Here is a 23,626-nt window from a genome sequence, read left to right as displayed (position 1 = left end):
ACACGTGTATATTATTTACATGCTTTGATTTATATATGAAATAATTCTTTTGAATTATATCATTATATTTTGGGTGATGGAATTATATACATGGTGGATATTATTTATTGAAGGAATCCATGTCCTGATAATATTCGGGTTAATGATGTCCCCTTGAAAGCTCAAAAAGATTTAATTATGTGAAACCCTGCAGGTGGAATTTATTCTGGCATAATTAAATAAAGGTTGAGTGGATGATCAAGGATAAAAGATATTAATTAAATAAATTATCAGTAATTTATTTAATTAATGGACATATGATATTTTAAACATGGGGAATTTAATAAGCAAATAATATTGGAACCGAATTAATTAAATTACGGTATTAGGAAAGGTAGTGCAAATATTAATTCTTTAGTGGATTGAATTAATATTTAATTACATTGGGCTAGGCTCAAGATGTAATTAGAAGGCCCAACCTAATTATCCATGGTCCCTATTGTAGCCTATATATATTCTTATTCTCTTCTTGCTTGGAAGGGTGTGAAAATATATTGTAGCCACCAAGGAGCAAGAAGAGAGGATAACTTGAGAAGACGGAGGCCACACTTCGCTCAAGGGAATTTGGGAATACAATAGAAGAGCGTGGAATCAACCATTAACAAGGTAATCCTCTTTTCGTAATCTTTATCGTAAAACGTAGTAACACCCTAAGTCCGTGGTTCCCAACAATTGGTATCAAGAGCCTGGTAATGGGTTCTACGTTTTATAATATAATGTCCATATCGTAATTATATATGCGTGTATATAGTGTTTTGCTTGTATTGGTTTTGATGCAGGTTGTTAATCCACTATTATGGCCATGTATATTTTAATTATGTGTTTGGATCCCACGTGGTTTAATCGTGGTTAATTTTTGTTTTGGTTTCCACATGATTTAATCGTGGTTGTAATTTACACGAGGGTTGATCGTGTTAGAATAGATTTTACAAAATTAGTTTTGTATTAGATCTATTTTTTTGTAATTGTTCCGGGTATTTTGTAATAGTTATGTGCGATCGGAAATCAATTTCGGTAGTTTTTTGTTCCGCTGTGCGATTACAAGGGGCTGTTGTTGATGTTTGGATCGAACAAAATCAAAACAAAACTCACAGAAAAGCAACAGGCGCGCGCGCGCTGCGGCCGCTGCGGCAGCTGGGACTGCTGGGGCTTCTGGGGCTGCTGGGGCCAGCTGGGACTGCTGGGGCTGCTGCGGCTGCTGGGGCTGCTGCGGCAGCTGGGACTGCTGGGGCTGCTGGGGCTGCTGGGGGCGTCGGGGCGCGCTTGGGGCAGATTTTTTTTGAGAGTTGGATTTTTTTTTCAAGGGCCATAATAGTGGAAAATTTATTTTAATTTTTTCCATTAAATTTTAATTATTGCTTTAATTTATTGATTATGTGTGTCGTTAATTATGTGTGTAATTCTTTTAAAATTGCATGTTTAACTTAATTAGGACGACATGGACATAAATTTTATTTATTGCTTTAATTAAATGTTATATGTTGCTAAAATTATGTGTGTATTTTGAATGCATGATTAGACATAATTATAACAACATAGGGCCCCATTTAATTTTAAAATTCCTCAATTTTAATAAAAAAATTCTAAGTGGGAGAGGGAATTAATATGAAATTAAATCTCATGGTCTCCATTATTGGTTGTAGGTAATTTAACATAAAGACGAATATAAATTATATATACGTCACCCATCGTGGCATGTAATTTATAGTGTCTAGAATGTTATAGAAATTACTAGAACAAACTTCTTAAATTAATAAATTTTGAAAGGAATAAATACGGATTTTCTTTATTTCTGATTTGGGGCGATTTTGTCAAAAACGGGTTCATCGAACTTGTAAGGCTCTGGGTTTTAAGCGAGACCGATGTGACTCCTCCACTACCTGGAAATCAAACCATTGATGAATATTGAATTGAAGTATTCTATTCAAGGCAAAATTACGAATAATTGGAAGGTATACACGCCACCCATCGTGGCGTACCAAGTTCCATAGATTTTAAATAATTTAAGATTTGATGATGGTATACACTTAGCTATGAAAAATAATATAGTCCACCCCAACGTGGCATATTATTTAGTAATAGGGCCGAAGTAACATTTAAACAAAATTAGGTGGTATACATGTCACACATCGTGGCGTACCAGAAGCTTATGGTGTTTATATGTTAGTGCATTAAATTTTAATAATTGTTAGAGGAATCAATAGATCTTAATAATTAATGCACCCTTATTTATGTGATATTTTTATGCATGATTCTCAGGATAAAATGGGTTTTAATCCACTATTCACCATACTTAAGGATAACAAACTTACCGGACCTAACTATATTGAATGGAAACGAAATTTGGACATTGTGTTGACTGCTGAGGAGTACAAGTTTTGCACTTATGAACCCAAGCCTGAACAGCCTGCTGTTGATGCTCCTGAAGATGAGAAAGAGTATTATAAACGGTGGATTAAGGCTGATGAAATGTCGCGATGTTACATTTTGGCAGCAATGTCGGGTGTTTTGCAGCATCAGCATCAGTCTATGGCCACTGCTTCGGATATGCTCTTTAATCTCAAGGAACTTTTTGGAGATCAGAATAGGGCTGTTAGGCAAGTAGCCATGAAGGCTTTAATGAACACTCAGATGGCTGAAGGCACACCTATAAGGGATCATGTTCTCAAGATGATGTCTCATCTGAATGAGATAGAGATCCTTGGTGCTGAACTTGACGGGGAAACCCAGATTGACATTATCCTTATGAGCTTGTCCAAGAGTTTTGAGCAGTTCCGCTTGAATTACAACATGAACAAGAGGCAGTATAGTCTCGCGGAACTGCTGACAGAACTTCAGGCAGCTGAAGGATTATTTCGACAGAGTGTTTAAGTGAATGTGGCTGAGAAAGGTTCTTCCTCTAAGCTGAAAGGTATTAAGAAGAAGAAAAAGGCTCAGACACAGAAAGCTGTGAAGGCAGTGGGAGTTCAGGGTGGTGTGAAAAAGCCTAAGGGAAAGTGCTTTAGATGCAAACAGTCAGGTCACTGGAAACAGGATTGTCCTCTTCCTAAGAAGACAAACAATACTGGTATGTCTCTTTCTCTAGTTATAGAAACATTTATAGCGGCTATATCTACGAGCACTTAGTGTGTAGATACAGGAGCCACTGATCATGTTTGTAATTCTATGCAGGGGTTCCAACTATCCAGAATGCTTAGAGATGGTGAGATATACGTGTTCATGGGAGATGCTACGAAAGTAGCAGTAGTTGCAGTAGGAGTTATTCATTTATCTTTTGGTTCTGATAGGATTTTGGTTTTGAACAATTGTCTTTATGTACCTTCTTTTAGAAGGAATTTAATTTCGGTTTCTAAACTTGCTTTGGATGGTTATAATGTTTGTTTGGATCGTAATGTTTCTATTATGATGAATAAACGAATTATATGTTCTGGTACATTGCAAGACAATTTGTATATAATTAATCTTAGTCAACCTGCACTGCAACTGCAATTTAGGGAATTGAACAACACATCTTCTAACTCTACTAAAAGAAAGGAACCTTCTAGTTTGAACCAAACATATCTTTGGCACTTGAGATTAGGTCATATTAACTTGAGGAGGATTCAAAGACTGGTACTAGATGGGCCTTTAAGCTCATTGGCAGTGGAGCCATTTCCAGTTTGTGAATCCTGCTTGGAAGGTAAAATGACTAATAGGCCTTCAAGGCAAAAGGGAATAGAGCCAAACAACTGTTAGAATTGGTTCACTCTGATTTATGTGGACCCATGAATATCCAAGCAAGAGGTGGTTATGAATATTTCGTCACTTTCATTGATGATTATTCTAGATATGGGTACGTTTATTTGTTACACCGTAAGTCTGAGTGCTTTGATAAGTTCAAAGAGTACAAAGCTAAAACGGAGAAGCAACTTAATAAAAGTATCAAGTCACTACGATCAGATCATGGTGGCGAATACTTGCTTGGAGAATTTAGGGAATATTTATCAGAAAATGGGATAGAATCCCAGTTAACTGTACCAGGCACACCCCAGCAGAACGGTGTAGCAGAGAGAAGGAACCGGACTCTTTTAGAGAGTGTTAGATCGATGATGAGTTATTCGGATTTACCCAAGTCGTTTTGGGGACATGCCTTAGAGACAACAGCTTATCTTCTGAACTTAGTACCTTCTAAGTCGGTTCCTAAAACCCCCTTAGAATTGTGGACCGGGGATAAACCGAGTCTAAGACATATTCGAATATGGGGTTGTCCGGCACATGTGCTGAACAAGAACGCGACTAAGTTAGAATCTCGTACAGAAGTAAAGTTGTTTGCCTATGAGCTTCCTTTTGGACTTAGATGTGGTACCTAATTTGCCTAGGAGCTTGACGGTGTATTGTGATAACACTGGTGCTGTGGCAAATTCAAAGGAACCGCGAGACCACAAAGCAGCTAAACATATTGAACGTAAGTATCATCTCATACGAGGAATCGTAAAGCGAGGGGATATAGTTGTGGCTCACATATCATCAGAAGACAACCGAGCAGATCCTTTCACAAAGAGCTTGTCAATCAAGGTTTTTGACAAGCATATGGAAGCGATAGGAGTCAGATGGATGGACACATAGATTTTTATGTAATAGTGGATTAAATAAACACTGATGTACACATAGAATATTTTGAGTATAAGTGGGAGATTGTTAGTGTATACTGAAAATATTTATTTGAAGTATGTACATTTATTTCTGGCCAGTTTATTTGAGATTCATTTGAATGTTTACATGTTGTCTAATATTATATATTGTGAACAATCTAGTATCAAATGGGATACAGAATATTAGATTGTTAAATACGGTTATATAATATAATAAGGTTCACAGCACAGGTGGTGTTGGACAATCCACTGGTATGGCTGTAGTATTATTTATATTAGTTTATATTGACTAATAAATAATGCTAGTATACTTTGTGTATATTGAACAGGATCAAATTTAGAATTGTTCCCTTAATACTGATTAAGAAGGAGAACTAAGATTCTATGTTATTATTAATGCTTAGGTTCTTAATCTGGAAATAGTAATTGACACGTGTATATTATTTATATGCTTTGATTTATATATGAAATAATTCTTTTGAATTATAACATTATATTTTGGGTGATGGAATTATATACATGGTGGATATTATTTATTGAAGGAATCCATGTCCTGATAATATTCGGGTTAATGATGTCCCCTTGAAAGCTCAAAAAGATTTAATTATGTGAAACCCTGCAGGTGGAATTTATTCTGGCATAATTAAATAAAGGTTGAGTGGATGATCAAGGATAAAAGATATTAATTAAATAAATTATCAGTAATTTATTTAATTAATGGACATATGATATTTTAAACATGGGAAATTTAATAAGCAAATAATATTGGAACTGAATTAATTAAATTACGGTATTAGGAAAGGTAGTGCAAATATTAATTCTTTAGTGGATTGAATTAATATTTAATTACATTGGGCTAGGCTCAAGATGTAATTAGAAGGCCCAACATAATTATCCATGGTCCCTATTGTAGCCTATATATATTCTTATTCTCTTCTTGCTTGGAAGGGTGTGAAAACATATTGTAGCCACCAAGGAGCAAGAAGAGAGGATAACTTGAGAAGACGGAGGCCACACTTCGCTCAAGGGAATTTGGGAATACAATAGAAGAGCGTGGAATCAACCATTAACAAGGTAATCCTCTTTTCGTAATCTTTATCGTAAAACGTAGTAACACCCTAAGTCCGTGGTTCCCAACAATAAAAACTTTGACGAAGGAAAAAGAGTACAATCTCCCCTTGGAAAAACTAATCATTCTCTGAATTTTGTTATAACAAATCCTTGAGTCGATGCATTCCAATGTTATGTCGTAACTTCTCAAATGTTGAAATCGGTAATGATTTCGTGAATAAATCAGCAGGGTTGTCACATGACCGAATTTGTTGAACATCAGTTTCACCATTCTTTTGAAGCTCATGAGTGTAGAAGAATTTTGGTGAAATGTGTTTTGTCCTGTCTCCTTTGATATATCATTTCTTGAGTTGATCAATGCATGCAGTATTGCCCTCAAACATGATAGTGGGACTTCTTGTGATGTCTGGTAATCCACATGATTCTTGAATATTCTTGATGATAGACCGCAACCAAACACATTCTCTGCTTGCTTCATGAATTGCAATGAGTTCCGAGTGATTTGTTGAGGTTGCCACTGTAGTTTGCTTCATGGATTTCCAGGAAATGGCTACACCACAAAATGTAAATACATATCCAGTTTGTGATTTGCCAAAATGAGGATCTGACAAATATCCAGCGTCTGCATATCCGATCAACTGAGATGTTGAGTTTTTCGGGAAGAATAATCCAAAGTATGAAGGTAACGGAATATATGTTTGATCCCATTCCAATGTCTATCCATCGGAGTAGAGCTAAATCTAGCCAATAAATTTACAACAAATGCAATATCTGGCCTTGTATTATTTGCAAGATACATAAGTGCACCAATTGAACCTAGATATGGGATTTCAGGGCCAAGAACCTCGTCATCATCTTCTCGTGGTCGAAATGGATCTTTATCAGGCTTTAAATATCTAACCATCATTGGAGTAGTCAATGGATTAGATTTATCCATGTAAATATGTTCAAAACCTTTTATGTATATGTAGATTGGTGGAGGAAAATTCCCGATGACAATTGCTCGACTTGTATACCAAGGCAATATTTTGTCCTTCCAAGATCTTTCATTTTAAACTCTGTCTTTAGGTATATGACAGCTTCATCAACCTCTGTAGATGTTCCTACAAGGTTTAAATCATCCACATATACATCAATAATCACAAAACCAGATTATGATTTTTTGATAAAAACACATGGAGAAATTTGGTTACTAATATACCCATTCTTTTGTAAATAATGACTAAGTCTGTTATACCACATGCGACCCGATTATTTCAATCCATACAATGATCATTGAAGTTTAATGGAGTATATATGATGAGGTTTCTTGAACTCATCCATTTTTAACCCTTCTGGGATTTTCATAAAAAATTCACTATCAAGTGAACCATATAGGTATGCAGTAACGACGTCCATAAGACGTGTTTCCAATTTTTCTTTAGATGTCATACCTAATATAAAACGAAAAGTAATTTAATCCACCACTGGCGAGTATGTCCCTTGATAATCAATGCCAGACCTTTGAGAAAACCCTTGTTGTAACGCCCCCAAATCCGGGGTCAGAGGATTTGGTCGTCACGAAGAAACCTCAATCCAAAACAACCTATTTAATCGATAAATAAATGTCAGCGGAAGATATTTGACATAAATGACCCCAATTAATCCAAGATCTTTTAAGGTTACAGTTCTAGAAACAAGAATTCCAAATTCCATCAATAATTTTTTTCATTTTCTTTTAAAACTCTTTTCAATAAATTCCAACTCAAAACTAAACCCACTAGTATAACTTCGAAATGAAGTATACTAGGCCCAAATAAAATACACAACTATAATTTAATATAATTGAAACAACTTTACACAATTAAACTTACACTATGCGTAGGTATCGAAGCGCTGATCGTTTATATATATACCAATTGAAATTTGGATGAACGGTTTGTAAGATATGAATTTTTGAAAATTAAAAGTATATAAATATACGATAGAGAGTAGAGACAGAGGAGGGGAGGGAGTAATGTGTTGAACAGATAAAAGAAATGGGGGAGGGGTATACTCGGGGGAGGGGGGTGTGCGCGTGGCTGGGGTGGGGTGCTGGGTAGTTTTAGGATTTGACACGTTTTTCTTTTTTTTCTTTTTTTTTTCTTTTTTTTTTAATTTATTTTGCCCCGCATTTCTCAACTTATCGAATAAACGCGCCGGTAAATAATATCAGAAAAATTACCAAACAAATTCTAAAATTCTCAGAATAATTAGAAAACTAGTAAAATAAAATTTTCATAATTTTTAAAATATTTTTGACTTGCGCTCTATACCCGCATTATACGATTTAACGAACCGAGCTGCACTTAAAACAAATTCAGAAAATCACGAAAATAGTCTTAAAATGTTACAAATATCCCGAAGTTTATAAAAACATAAATTTCGAAATTTTAAAATAATTTTTGAAACGCAGTTTATACCCGCTTTTAGCAATTAAACGATTCAACGCGCGGGTAAAATTAATCCTAAAAATTCCCAAAATAATTTTAAAATTCTCAGAATATTCCAAACTTAAATAAATATGAGTTTCGTAATTTTTGAAGAATTTTGGAATTAAATACGGATTTTACAAATAAATGAAATCAGAAAATCATACAGGGCTAAATAATTGATGAAATATTGATTTCTAAATTTTATAAAATCCCAAATATAATTATTGTAATTATAAAACCATAAAAACAATTTTAGAGACAATCCAGGTATTTATGCAAATAAATATCCGAAAATAGATTACTTAACTGCTAAGTAACTATAAAAATGATACAATTTAATACCATATTTGGATAATCATCAAAACCGAGCTTTTTATAAAACACCATATACGAAAATAATGTAAAAATATCCCGTCTCTCGAGAATACGGATTTTGTTGATTACCGAAATAACTATCGTATCGAAAATCTTGCGCCGGGCCGCGCACGAGTCAAACCGTAATCCGGATTGAAAAAGTCAAAATACGGAAAATGTCCGGAATTACCAGATTAGGTTAGGAAGGAGTTTTCGGAAGAGTTTCGGGTTGTAAAAACGTAAAAACGGTTGAAGTTGGACGATCCCCGGCTTTATAAAATAATTTTGGTAATTACTCAGAAAATAATTAATAATTCATAACTCAATATAAAATCATCTAACATTCCAAAAATTACCAGAAAAATATCACAATTATCTATATTTTATTCTGGACATAGAAAAATTCAAATACTCAAATAATATCACATCTAAACACCCAAACATCAATTCCACTTATCAGATAATTCACTAAAATTCACCTAAAATCACATAAATAATTCAAAATAATTATAATAATAATATTTGAAAATATGGGATATTACAATCTACCCCCGTTATAAGGATTCCGTCCTCGGAATCAGCAGAAGAAAGCACTAAGGGATCTTATCACAAATTTTCCATTTCCAAATAAACTCAATTTTCCATAATCTCAAATATATCTTGTATTCCTTGTATAATAAAACTTTTACAAGAGCTTCACTGTGCACCACTGTTCCATTCACACCCTTTGACCAATTCTTCAATAGAATCACTTTTTACTGATCGCGAGAAAGAAGAATAGAAAGAAAGATAGAGAGAAGAAGAGAAAGATAGATAAAGAGAGAAATAAAGAAACAGATTGACTTCGGTATATGCCACTAATATTATAACCGCATCGCAGTCCACTGTTGCTCCTGGTAATCTCGTTACATAACCCTGCTTTGACTTGACCAGGATAACTCAGCTTAACTTGCTTGGCATACCTTCGAATGTTTGGGATAATAAAATCATGGAATTTTAAAAAGAAAAGAATTTGATACCAAAACAGAAAAATCTGAATTTGAGAAAATGTATTGTTGAAATAAAAAAAATAACTGAGAGATCAATATGATCAAATGAACTTGGTATTGTGTGTCCAAATTAAGACACTACTAAAGGTTGTTAACCTTCATGTATTCATAACACACACAAGTGATGGCGTCCCATCCAACTCGTATCACACAGACAGGTATACCTTGTTTCCCCTATAATTAGGGTTGTTCATCTCAGTCGGAATAAAAATATCAAAGAATTCAAAATCAAATGAATAAAACTGAAAAGATTTCAAAGCTGATATTTCTGAAGGAAATGAAGTCCAGAGAATAAAAATTCTGGCACAAAATATAAACTGGTCTTAGGGATTATGTCTTCCAATTGATATTTCTTTTTGAGAGAAGTCAAAAGAATTTATTGAAAAAGAAGGTATTGCCAAAGTCTTAATATTTATCTCCAATTTGAACTCTTCAGTTGACTCGTCATCTGATTGTAGACACTTCTTCACGTTCCAAAGATATCGATAATCTTCATCGTCGTCGAATCGTAGTAGCCTCGAAAGATTCCACCATAGAAGTTTGCAGCTTCCGGAGTTCCATCCAGCTCAGCACAACCATCTCGAACGAATGCGCCTATCTTAACTTACTCGTTGGTACTATATCCAATAGTCCAACAGGAACTCAATATGAGCTCAAACATCCTCACATAGCTATACACACTCCTACACACTCTCGTTTCTAGTTTACTATAACCTCAGCTCTGATACCAACCTGTAACGCCCCCAAATCCGGGGTCAGAGGATTTGGTCGTCACGAAGAAACCTCAATCCAAAATAACCTATTTAATCGATAAATAAATGCCAGCGGAAGATATTTGACATAAATGACCCCAATTAATCCAAGATCTTTTAAGGTTACAGTTCTAGAAACAAGAATTCCAAATTCCATCAATAATTTTTTTCATTTTCTTTTAAAACTCTTTTTAATAAATTTCAACTCAAAACTAAACCCACTAGTATAACTTCGAAATGAAGTATACTAGGCCCAAATAAAATACACAACTATAATTTAATATAATTGAAACAACTTTACACAATTAAACTTACACTAGTCCGCAAACCCTGGACCAACCACCTTCCAAAAGCTTCTTCTTTGCTTCCTCGAATTACGCAGCTAACTAGCGCAAGCTAATCCTCACTGGAGGTTAAATTTGAAAACAGACAAGTATGAGCGAAAAAAATGCTCAGCAAGATCATTATAGCATATATAGGGTCGTTTTGATATAAAACTGACATCTGCATCAGCGCAGAACATTTAAAATCATAATTGCTGAATCATAAAATTTTAGTTGAGGAATCCTAGAATTGATTCCTTGATTGTTTCAAAACCATTTTGATATTTTTGAGCGAAATGCTTCAGCAATACTTTGAATCTTGACGAGAATCAAACTCGTAAAACAGTGTTTACGGAAATATCGTAAACAACAATAATATGAAACAATGATTATAGAGTGGATCATAAACTCATTCAAAACCGAACTCTTCAAGTTAATACTTACTTTGTTGTCATATCAAATTAGATATCAATACGAACTTTGATGCTCACAACACCCATACTGAAATCAACATCAATCATCTATACTAATACCACCTTTGATATTTAACAAAAACGTAAGTATAAGCATAAATCAGAATCTGAATCAAAACTGCATTTTACCATTATTCCAAAATAGAAACAGTTGATAAATCATTTATTCTATGAATATAAAAAACGATATGATAATTAGATTAGGATCATCCTCCGACGGACGTACTATCACATGCTGATCAGCCCGTGTGATAGCACAAGGTCAGGATTCATAGAAACGTGACCCCAAAACACGAGTACTCAAACAAAGGCAATATACCTGCCTGTGGCAAAAGTTGTGTCATAATATTCCATATGGCACTTAGAAATAGCCCTCCGTTAGACCGTCCGTCCCGATCACTTACGCAATTATGATCCAATCTTAAAACCTTTTATCGAAATGGGGTCATAATAATTTACACCCGAAATAATTTTATTTCCCCCAATTCTTGGGTAGAAATATTCGCAACCAAATCACTTTTCTCAAAATCCAAAACATTTATAAATCCGATAATTGGATAAGTAAAATCACTTGACTATTCTGAACATAGAATAGCAGAAGGTACTTGCGTAAACAGAATCATTTAATTCAGCGATATGTAAAACATTTATCGATTCTAAACTGAGAATAGGGAAATCAATACTTGCATGATACGATTCAAAATAAATATCACTTGAACAATAAGTGATGATAGAAATACTTGCCTTTGGGTTTTAGCAGTTAGTCACACTCGCAAAACCGCATCTATTCTGACATTCTGTCTCAAAATATCACCGTCTTTATTTTCAACATTTTACTGATATGCTGCTCCTGCGATTGCTAGAAGCCAGATACCCAATACCATTTCATCTCATTCTTTATCCAACGTCTTGTCCTGATCAACTCGAAAGATCCGCATCTATAATTAAAATGTAGAACTTTAATCGCCCAAACGATAATCATTCAATGAACTGCGTGTCAAAAGCCTATCGTCTACCCATACGATAGCCCACACATAAAGAAGATAGTCAAACACAAGACTCTTGACCCACGTACACACATAATTCACATAGCACATAAGCACATAACTAATGTATCATATAATTCATATAACACAGGACTCGGTTCATCAAAAGGGTCGACTCGGTACGTTTAAAACGGAAATCGGGTCAAAAATATGATTTTATCGATCAATAATCGACTTAGAATCATTCGTAAAACAAGCGACCTTTCGAAACAAAAGGATTTGGGTCTCAAAAGTATTTTTAAATGAAAGCAGAATATTTTTCTGAGTCTGTACGCGTTCGTTTCGTATTAAACGGATGAACAGTTTATTTATTATGAATTTTTGAACATTTTTCGAAATTAAATCGGGTCTCCGAACTATTTTATAACTAAATAATAGGGCTCGAACACACGACAATAATTTTATAAGAATTATTGAGCTTGAAAAAAATAATTTAAAATAATATTTTAAAGCTCGAACTATTTTTCGAAATTTTTAAATCATAAGAAATAATTAACTCGAATTAAATAATCAATTAAAATTCATTAACTAAATAATTTGGATTTATTTTCGAATAAGAATAAAAATAATAATCTTCAGAACTAAAAATAATATTTTCTTGGAAATCGGACAGCACCTCCTCTATTTCTCGGACTGCCAGTCGATATCATATCGACACAACCAACAACAATCAATACAATAATTTATATTTACGCGTATAAACACTCCAGAAATGAATAACACGGCTACCTGAACCAAAACTCGGACCAAAAGTGACTTCTCCAATAATTTCTAAAAATTATGAAATAAATATATAAACACTAACATACTATAATATACACAAGTACGAAAGCGGAATTTCGGAATCGTTACCCAAAATAAATTTTGATCACCCCGAAGAGAATATTTGATGTCCGGAAAATATCTTCAGAAAAATCCAAAATTAATGGTCATAGAGCTGAGATGCCATGTGGAGTAATCAACGCCTTCAAACTCCTTTTTTATGTCCTGAAAATAAATTAAAACGGAAATATAACGGAAATATGCCCCGTAAATTTTCTTCTCAAAACCTTGCAATATATATACCTATGCGTAGGTATCGAAGCGCTGATCGTTTATATATATACCAATTGAAATTTGGATGAACGGTTTGTAAGATATGAATTTTCGAAAATTAAAAGTATATAAATATACGATAGAGAGTAGAGACAGAGGAGGGGAGGGAATAATGTGTTGAACAGATAAAAGAAACGGGGGAGGGGTATACTCGGGGGAGGGGGGTGTGCGCGTGGCTGGGGTGGGGTGCTGGGTAGTTTTAGGATTTGACACGTTTTTCTTTTTTTTTCTTTTTTTTCTTTTTTTTTTAATTTATTTTGCCACGCATTTCTCAACTTATCGAATAAACGTGCCGGTAAATAATATCAGAAAAATTACCAAACAAATTCTAAAATTCTCAGAATAATTAGAAAACTAGTAAAATAAAATTTTCATAATTTTTAAAATATTTTTGACTTGCGCTCTATACCCGCATTATACGATTTAACGAACCGAGCTACACTTAAAATAAATTCAGAAAATCACGAAAATAGTCTTAAAATGTTACAAATATCCCGAAGTTTATAAAAATATAAATTTTGAAATTTTTAAAATAATTTTTGAAACGCAGTTTATACCCGCTTTTAGCAATTAAACGATTCAACGTGCGGGTAAAATTAATCCTAAAAATTCCCAAAATAATTTTAAAATTCTCAGAATATTCCAAACTTAAATAAATATGAGTTTCGTAATTTTTGAAGAATTTTGGAATTAAATACGGACTTTACAAATAAATGAAATCAGAAAATCATACAGGGCTAAATAATTGATGAAATATTGATTTCTAAATTTTATAAAATCCCAAATATAATTATTGTAATTATAAAACCATAACAACAATTTTAGAGACAATCCAGGTATTTATGCAAATAAACATCCGAAAATAGATTATTTAACTGTTAAGTAACTATAAAAATGATACAATTTAATACCATATTTGGATAATCATCAAAACCGAGCTTTTTGTAAAACACCATATATGAAAATAATGTAAAAATATCCCGTCTCTCGAGAATACGGATTTTGTTGATTACCGAAATAACTATAGTATCGAAAATCTTGCGCCGGGCCGCGCACGGGTCAAACCGTAATCCGGATTGAAAAAGTCAAAACACGGAAAATGTCCGGAATTACCAGATTAGGTTAGGAAGGAGTTTTCGGAAGAGTTTCGGGTTGTAAAAACGTAAAAAGGTTGAAGTTGGACGATCCCCGGCTTTATAAAATAATTTTGGTAATTACTCAGAAAATAATTAATAATTCATAACTCAATATAAAATCATCTAACAATCCAAAAATTACCAGAAAAATATCACAATTATCTATATTTTATTCTGGACATATAAAAATTCAAATACTCAAATAATATCACATCTAAACACCCAAACATCAATTCCACTTATCAGATAATTCACTAAAATTCACCTAAAATCACATAAATAATTCAAAATAATTATAATAATAATATTTGAAAATATGGGATATTACACTTGTGCTACAAATCGGGACTTATATCTCATAATTTCATTCTTTTCATTTCGTTTTCTTATGACTACCCATTTATTCCCAACATGGTTCACACCAATTGGTGTTTGGACAACAGGTCCAAATACTTCTCTTTCACGTAATGAAATTAATTTTGTTTGAATTGCGTCTTTCCATTTTGGCCAATCTTTTCTTCGACAGCATTCATCCACACTTTGTGGTTCAGGATCAGAATTTATGTTGACATCCAATGCTGCGGAATACAAAAATACATCATTGATTATGGCTTTACTCCGATCCCATAATTTCTTATCATGCACATAATTTATTGAAATTTCATGATTATTTAATCATGTATCTTCAGGGACTGGAATCTCTTTAGGAGATATTACCACTTTAGGGGTATTTACTTCTTCTAGAGCATGTGCCACTTCAGGGGCAATTTTCTTTATTTTTCTTTTTCGTGGTACAACATCTTTTGCACTGACCGGTATACCATGCTTTAGGCGTGGCTTTGATTCTATAACCAATTCTTTTGTATCTGATTTTTTAGTTGGTATATCTATTCTAGATGGAGTGTTTACTGCAGGTATATGAGATTTAGTTATATTTCTAGAATCATTAAATGTTTCTGGCATTTGGTTTGCGATATTTTGCATATGCATAATTCTTTTAACTTCAAGTACGTGGATCTAGAAAATATAATCCTGATGCATTCCATGTTAGTTCAGGATTAACTTTATTTGAATGTTTATCTCCCCCTAAGGGAGGAAACATAGACTCGTCAAAATGAAAATCCGCATATTTTGTTGTAAATAAATCTCCGGTTAGAGGTTCCAGATATCTAATTATAGACTTGGAATCAAAACCAACGTAGATACCTACTCTTTCTTTGAGCTCCCATCTTTGATCTTTGTGGTGGAGCAATCGGTACATATACAGCACTTCCGAAAATTTAGAAATGAGAAATATTAGGAACTTAACCAAGCACCAGTTGTAGTAGAGAATGTTGGTTGTAGGAAGTTGGTCTAATCCTAATAATCTTAGCAACATGAATATTGCGTGACCCCAAATAGATGTAGGTAATTTTGCTTTCAACAACAGCGGTCTTACAATAAGTTGGAGTCTTTTGATAAAGGACTCGGCTAACTCATTTTGTATATGTACATGAGGAACTGGGTATCCAACTGTGATTCCTACAGACATACAATAGTCGATAAAGGTTGCAGATGTAAATTCACCGGCGTTATCTAAACGAATTGACCTAATGCAATGATCTGGAAATTGAGCTCGTAATTAGATTATTTGGGAAAGTAATTTTGCAAAAGCATCATTATGAGTTGAGAGAAGACAAACATGAGACCATCTAGTTAAGTCATAGATTAATACCATGAAGTACCTAAATGGGCCAGATGATGGGTGTATAGGTCCACATATGTCACCTTGGATCCTTTCTAGAAAAGTTGGGCTTTCAAGCTGAACTTTAGTAGGAGATGGTCGAGTAATCAATTTTTCTAAAGAACATGTTGAACATAGAAGGTCATTGTTGGAAAGGACTTTAAAATCTTTAAGAGGATGACCAATACAATTCTCTATAATACGATGCATCATAGAGACGTCAGGATGACCTAATCTTTCATGCCAAAGTGTAAAAGATTTTGGATCTATGAGTTTGGAAGCAATGACATTGTGTGACTCAATAGTTCTAATTTTTATCATATATCATCCTGAGGAAACTGAGTAAAACTTTTCTAAGATTTTCTTATTTCTAGGATTAGCGGAAGTAATAAGAAGATATTCTCTATCAGCCTCAGAGGTAGTTTCGATGTGAAAATCATTGAGTAGAATATCTTTAAAACTAAGAAAATTTCTAGTAGACTTACTAATATATAATGCATTTGGAATGTGTATGTGGGTACCATTAGGGACGACAAAACTAGCTTTTCCAAAACCTTTAATTATATTAGATACGCCGGAAATCGTTCAAACTTGAGCTTCAGTTTTGGTTATATGAGTAAAATATTTTCGGTTCTGTAGAATCGTATGAGTTGTGCCACAATCAGCAATGCATGTATCTTCAGAATCCATTTTGTATATATTTAAGAAACATAATTTATTTGATAAGAACATAACACGTTACATAGTTCAAACAAAATAAAGCACACAATACACACTACTATAGTAATTATATGAAACTAATCTTCAGCCTCCCACATGGGAGTTTTGTTAGGTTCATTCAGACCATCAATGCTTATTCCTCTAATTGTGATTATCAAGAAATCATCTATGTTATTACTGACGAAATTTGTTTCTACCATTTTCGCTTTTGATTTTTGAGAAGATTGGTATTGATTAACAAGATGATTTGGGGCATGACAATTACGTGTCCAGTGCTCATCCATGCCACAGCTATAGCAAATATTTTCAGAGTTTCCTCCCCGTGGTGCCTTCCTTTTACTCTATGATTCAGATTGCCACTTCTGGTGACCAGAGTTGTTATATGGACGAAAATGTCCATGGCTCCGACCTCGTCCACGGTACCGACCTTGACCCCGTCCACCTCTATACCCTTTTCCACGTACATTCTGCTAGAATGACACGTTATTTACTTCAGGTAATGGGGCAGATCCTGTTGGACGGGATTGATGATTCTTAATCACCAAGTCATGATTTTGTTCAGCAACGATGAGAGTTGATAGAAGATCCCCGAACTTAGTAAATTTGCGCTCCATGTACATCTCTGCTAAGTTGATATTGTTGGGGTGAAAAGTTGATAGTGTTTTATCGATTTTTCTTTTTTTCGTAAATTTCTCACTGTTAGGTCACACAACACTATAGAAGGGGGTTGGATATAGTGTTTATACAATCAAATCGATTTAGAACACAAGTATGTAATGGTAATCAAGTTTATTCAATATAATAAGCTCTGTTATAAAGTAGGTTAAATTACTCTCTCAGTGATGAACAATATCACTAAGAGCTGCTAGGTTACAATGCATAATCTTTCTCGTGAATGATAACACTTATAGTGTAAACCCTAAGCTGTGTTTATATAGTACACAGTTACAAGATATCTTCCAATTGATATGGAATATAATTATGTCTCCTAAAATATATCAATCAAATATTATCTTCTACAAGTCTTCTAGCTGTCCAACTCTTCATGCATATCTTCTATTGTTTTAGTCATGATCCTCTCCTGTAAATCAGCTATTTTCCTTATCTGAAGTATCCGCACTTAAGTCCTGATATAAATCCTGACGGCCTTAAGTTCTGATATAAGTTCTGACTTCAGTAAGTTCTGATTTCTAATAAGTCCTGATATTAAGTTCTGAAACTAAACACAACAGATTAGACATGACATCACAAATATATCTAACAATCTCCCCCAACTTGTAAATTATGAAAAATATACAAGTTGATAGATTTGATGATGTCAAAAACATTTAAGTACAAATGCAATAAGAGTTTATTTAGACAACTAACTACAACTTACAGTCCTTGTAGCTTTTACCAATCTTATTGAGTCAATCTGAATCCAAAGTGATTCTTGACAAAGTTTGATATAAGCTTCTCTTCTGCATTCCTCAGGACTTGAGTTAATGTAGCCTTGACTTGCTTCATTTCTTCATCTTGACTTCCAATCTGGTATATTGCAGTCCTAAGTGCTGAGATGTGATTTCTTTCTAATCCATCACCAAGTCTGATTACTCTTGGATGAGATGAGTCTTCATTATAGCACAGACACTTCTCTTTCAGAATAACTTCAAGTTTAGCAGAATCTTTCTTCATTGGAATTTCACTTTCATCATCTTCAACTATATTTGGAACAAATTCTGTAACCATTCATCCAGAGATTCTGGATTTATCCCTTATGGTCTTCATTATAAAATTTGACCATCTCCTGGTAATCTCAGACTTTATCTCTAAAAGATAATGAAAGAATTGAAGTTCTTTCAGAGATTTATTCAGCACATCTGATTCTGACATTCTGTATGTTCTTCCATCTTCAAGAAACATAATCAGCTTTTCTTTGACTTTACTTTTATCATGAGCATCCAGTACCACTTGAATAGATATAACCTTGTCAAGGTGTTTTGTGTAACTTCCTCAAGTGGTTTGTCAGTTAATAAGAATGGATCTCTAGTAAGTACTTCAACTCCTGTCTTGATCTTGGCTTCTTCAGAACCTAATCCAGCTATGTCTCTTGCTTCTCTGGCTTTCAATCCAATAGTCATGAAATCAGATAGCAGCTGGCTTTTCTTAGGATCTGATGGATTAACATTTTTCCATAGGAGTTTTCTCTTATCAGTAACTGTCATTTTATTCAAATCAACTTGAGCTTTGTCAGAGGTTGATGTCTTGATGACTTGATCATAATTTGTTGTTTCTTCTGTAGCATGCCGTTCTTCAGTCTGAACAACTTGAGCTATGTCAGAGGTTGTCTTAGATTCTTCTGTTATCTTCCTTCTTTTCAGAGTTTCAACAGTTTCATCTTCAGCAGATGTATCATCAAAACTTGAACCATTTTGCACACTGGTTTCATCAGGATTTGAGGAATCTTCATCTCCTGTGTCTTTGTTGGTTCATCAATCTTTCCTTTCCCTTTTGCCTTGGGATCTATTTCAAGTTGTGATCTTGTCTTGGGCTTTGAAGCCTCGGAGCTTGTTAGGTCAAACAACACTGTAGAAGGGGGTTGAATACAGTATTTATACAATCAAATCGATTAAACACAAGTATGTAACAAAGATCAAGTATATTCAATAAACTCTGTTACAATATGAACTAATGTTCTCTCTCAGTGATGAAAAAATATTACTAAGAGGTGCTAGGTTACAATGAATAATGTTTCTCGATAATGATAACACATATAGTGTAAACCCTAAGTCTGTGTTTATATAGTACACAGTTACAAGATAACTTCTAATTGATATGGAATATAATTCTATCTCCTAAAATATATCAATCAGATATCTTCTACAAGTCTTCTAGTCCTCTAACTCTTTCCATGCATATCTTCTATTGTTTCAGTCTCGATCTTCTCCTATAAATCAGCTTCATTCCTTAACTGAAAGTCTTCCCGTACTTAAGTACTGATATGTATCTTAAGTTCTGATATTAAGCTCTGACTTCAGTAAGTCCTGATATGTCATGTTGTTAAGTTCTGAAAACTAAACACAAATCATATTAGACATGACATCTCAAATATATCTAACAATCTCCCCCAACTTGTAAATTATACAAAATATACAAGTTAATAGATTTGATGATGTCAAAAACATTTAAGTACAAATGCAATAATATTTTAACTAGATAACTAACTACAACTTACAGTCCTTGTAGCTTTTACCAATCTCACTGAGTCAATATGAATCCAAAGTGATTCTTGATAAAGTTTGATATCAGCTTTTCTTCTTTATTTCTCAGGACTTGAGCTATTGTAGTCTTGACTTGCTTCATCTCTTCATCTTGACTTCCAATCTGGTAGATTGTAGTCCTTAGAGCAGAGATATGGTTTCTTTCTAAACCATCATCCAGTCTTATTACCCTTGGATGAGAAGAATCTTCATTATAGCATAGACATTTCTCTTTCAAAATCACTTCAAGTTTAGCAGAATCCTTCTTCATTGGAATTTCACTTCCATCATTTTCAACTATGTTAGGAATGAATTCTATAACCCTTGAACTAAAAATTCTTGCTTTATCTCTTATGGTCTTCAATATGAAATTTGACTACAACGCCCTCCAAACCCGGGTCAGAAGTTTGGGGCTCACAACACACACCACAATATTTAAACCTGTATATAAAGTATTATATGCATTGACCCTTCTTTACACAACCACGGATCGCAACAGGTTAAAGTATGAAAATAAGCCACAACCTTAACTTTTATTACATCGTACCAAATCCCAACTAGTTCAATGTACAATTGATAATGATATCGTTCGTACAATCTTGCATAACTTCTCTACAATATAAAGCTCCTGCTAGCTCGATTCAACTTAACCTGGAATCCTAGCTCACACACTGGATTGGGAATCCTCGTTACCAACAATTTCCTTTTCAACTGTTGAAAACATAAAAAGATTTGTAAGAGTGAGCTAACTAGCTCAGCAAGTCATAATAGCAATAAATGAGGTTAAATAATAACCAATTGAAATGATTCAGAAGAATCAAGTTTCTAAATAAGCAATTATTAGAATTGGATATTCACTTTTCATTTTAAAAACCAAGGTTAGGCTGCTGATCAGTCACGCACTAACCCGAGCAAGGCTCCCAACTTTGCTCTATATACTGGATCCAAGGCACACATTGGCCTATTATGACCACGAATCTGGTTCATACGTATAAAACCATCCAATTCTAGAACAATTTAATATGAAAACCAATGTAAATCAATAAGCTGAATCATAAACAACATTTATCTTGAAGCATAGGGTGATTTATAACACCATAAGGACATAACAGGGAATTCAAAAAGATTGGCTTTCAATCAAGAAAGAATCAGAAAGTAGAAGACCAAGGGTTCAAGGGTTCCAGGAATTGGTCTTCTGTTAAACAAGGAATAAGGGTTGGTATATCAAGCTATTCAATATCAAAAAAATCAGTATGTGGTAGATATGTATTTGTGGAGTAGTATCGTATGTGTTTGGATCGTATCTGGGAACTCAACAATTAATGGTTTACGAAGAATAAGGCTTATGGCTCAAGATCAAGAAGAATCAGGGTTCAAGGTTAAATAGTTTACAACACTTGCAATATAAAATATGAGTTATTTTGAATAATAGCGACATGTTATGAAACAGTTCAAAAATATTTGCAATATATCTTAAAGAAAAGTTCAGAAGTACTTGCATTTTTATCAACGATTTCCACTATACTTGTACTTATTTAACAGTTTTACTCATCAACCAATTTTCTTCTCTTTCTATGCATTGCTTCTATTTATAGATCACCGGTTTCCTTTTCTATGCCTCGCTGACTCTGCTAGGCATCACAAGTATCTATCAATTATTCATACTCATATTATTCTAATCGTCATATAGACGCCATAAGCTTTTATCTACCCTTCGTTTCACCCAAATCCGATTTATGGATTAAAAGTTATGACTAAAACAGTCAAACCATAACAACATAGGCATATAACACATCAATCAGTTAGCACGTAGCACATAGCACGCAAGATATTCGATCAAAATAATTTTCCAGGCATTTAATACGAATTTTTGAACATTTTTTGGAATTAAAATGGAACTCTGAATCAATTTATAATTAAATAATAGGGTTTGAACACCCGAATCTGACTTTAAAATAATTTTATAATAATTATCGAGTCTTGAAAATAATTTAAAATAATATTTTATAGCTCGAAACTATTTTTCGGGATTTTTAAATCAATTTTAAATAATTAAATCTAATTTTTTAATTAATTAAAATTAATTAATAATTAATAAAATTAATTAATAATTAATAAAATTAATTAATAATTAATAAAATTAATTAATAATTAATAAAATTAATTAATCAACTAAATATAAATTAATCGATTAATTAAAATAATTAAAAACTAATTAAAATTAATTAATATAATAATTTTGATTTATTTTTGAATAAATAAATAATTAAAATAATTTTCTGAATTTAAAATGATTACATAACTAATTTTTCAGATTTTTAAAATAATAAACAAATTATTTTTAAAACAGAAATCCATTTTCTGTAAATTTTTAAAACAGGGATCCTTTATTTGCAAAATTTCAGAAGTTTTGGGGTCAAACTGTAAAAACACCATTTTCAGAAAGGTTTTTGAGATAATGAGATCAAAACCGGGTTCTATTTAAGATCAAACGGGTCGGTAACCGGGTCGGTGAAGAACACCGCCCGACCCACTGGCCAACTGCAGAATCCGGCCACTGCCGGAGCTCCGTCCTCACCCGAAACGACTCCGATTAAACGTGTTTTCAGTCCAGAATTCTTCAGTACGATGCTATCAATCCAATAACAACAACGATTGCCAGAAATGATCAGTGTAACACCTATTCTGACGAAAATCGAACGGAACCGGCGGCAACACAGACCAGCTCCGACATCGGCCAAAACGTCGTCCAAATAACATGATTTATACTTTAAACGATTGTAAATTAACTGATAAACACAGGTGTAATCAACAAAATATTAACCAATCAGTATTAATGAATTTCCCAATTTCAATTGAGATTCTTCATCAATATAAACCCTAACTTCAAATTTCAGAATCAAACATCAATTTACATACGTTATTGAACTCGGTTTTTGACATATAATATACCAAAATGACCAGAAAAATATTATCTACATGATGGAATCATCAAATCATATCAAGAACATCAAGAACAAATTTTTATAATTTAATCTTTAATAAATTCGAATTAAAATAATTTAATAATAAAAATACTTTGATTTCTGCATAAAAACGGATGATTGATTATGAAAGTACTTTTCGAGAGCTTCATTTTGATATGTTGCACGCCCGAATCGGAGTTCGATAACGCCTTCGTTCGTACGTTTGATTCTCAAGAACGCGATATTAATTCGACATTTTCTCTGTATTTTACGGGGTTTTACTGACTGATTATGATTATACGAATACAATGAAATGATAAAAGGGCTATATATATTTATGGAATATTGGTTAATTTTGGATCATTTTGGATCGTTAAATTAGTTACTTAGCCGCTAAGTAACTGCAAAAACGATCCGATTTGATACCCGTATTGGATAATTATCCAAACCGGGCTTCTTATAAAATACTTTATATGAAAGTAACGTAATAATATCCCGTCTTTTGAGAATACGGGTTTCGATGATTTACCATAATGATTATCGTATCGAAAATCTT

At 33.4% G+C, this 23,626-nt stretch overlaps 1 protein-coding gene across 1 annotated transcript; it reads right to left on the bottom strand.

Annotated features, from left to right (window-relative positions):
- Nucleotides 1-6,079: 6,079 nt before the first annotated feature.
- On the bottom strand, nt 6,080-6,678 carry LOC141695602 (secreted RxLR effector protein 161-like). The gene is made up of 2 exons (XM_074499839.1): nt 6,499-6,678; nt 6,080-6,379 (listed from the first exon to the last, which is right to left on the bottom strand). The coding sequence occupies exons 1-2, from the start codon at nt 6,676-6,678 to the stop codon at nt 6,080-6,082; spliced, it is 480 nt and encodes a 159-aa protein (XP_074355940.1).
- Between the last annotated feature and the right edge of the window lie 16,948 nt (nt 6,679-23,626).

This window comes from Apium graveolens, chromosome 11, assembly GCF_009905375.1.
Source record: "Apium graveolens cultivar Ventura chromosome 11, ASM990537v1, whole genome shotgun sequence".
NCBI classification, from domain to species: Eukaryota; Viridiplantae; Streptophyta; class Magnoliopsida; order Apiales; family Apiaceae; genus Apium; species Apium graveolens.
Note: the sequence above shows the minus strand (reverse complement) of the source record. Positions and strands in the feature narration are given on the sequence as shown.

Bases quoted from the DNA above. Each gene is read 5' to 3' on its own strand.
- LOC141695602 (XM_074499839.1), bottom strand. From the start codon at position 6,678: ATGGATAAATCTAATCCATTGACTACTCCAATGATGGTTAGATATTTA. The intron at 6,380-6,498 runs GTAAATTTATTG...TCAACATCTCAG, and splicing joins GGCCAGATATTGCATTTGTT to TTGATCGGATATGCAGACGC.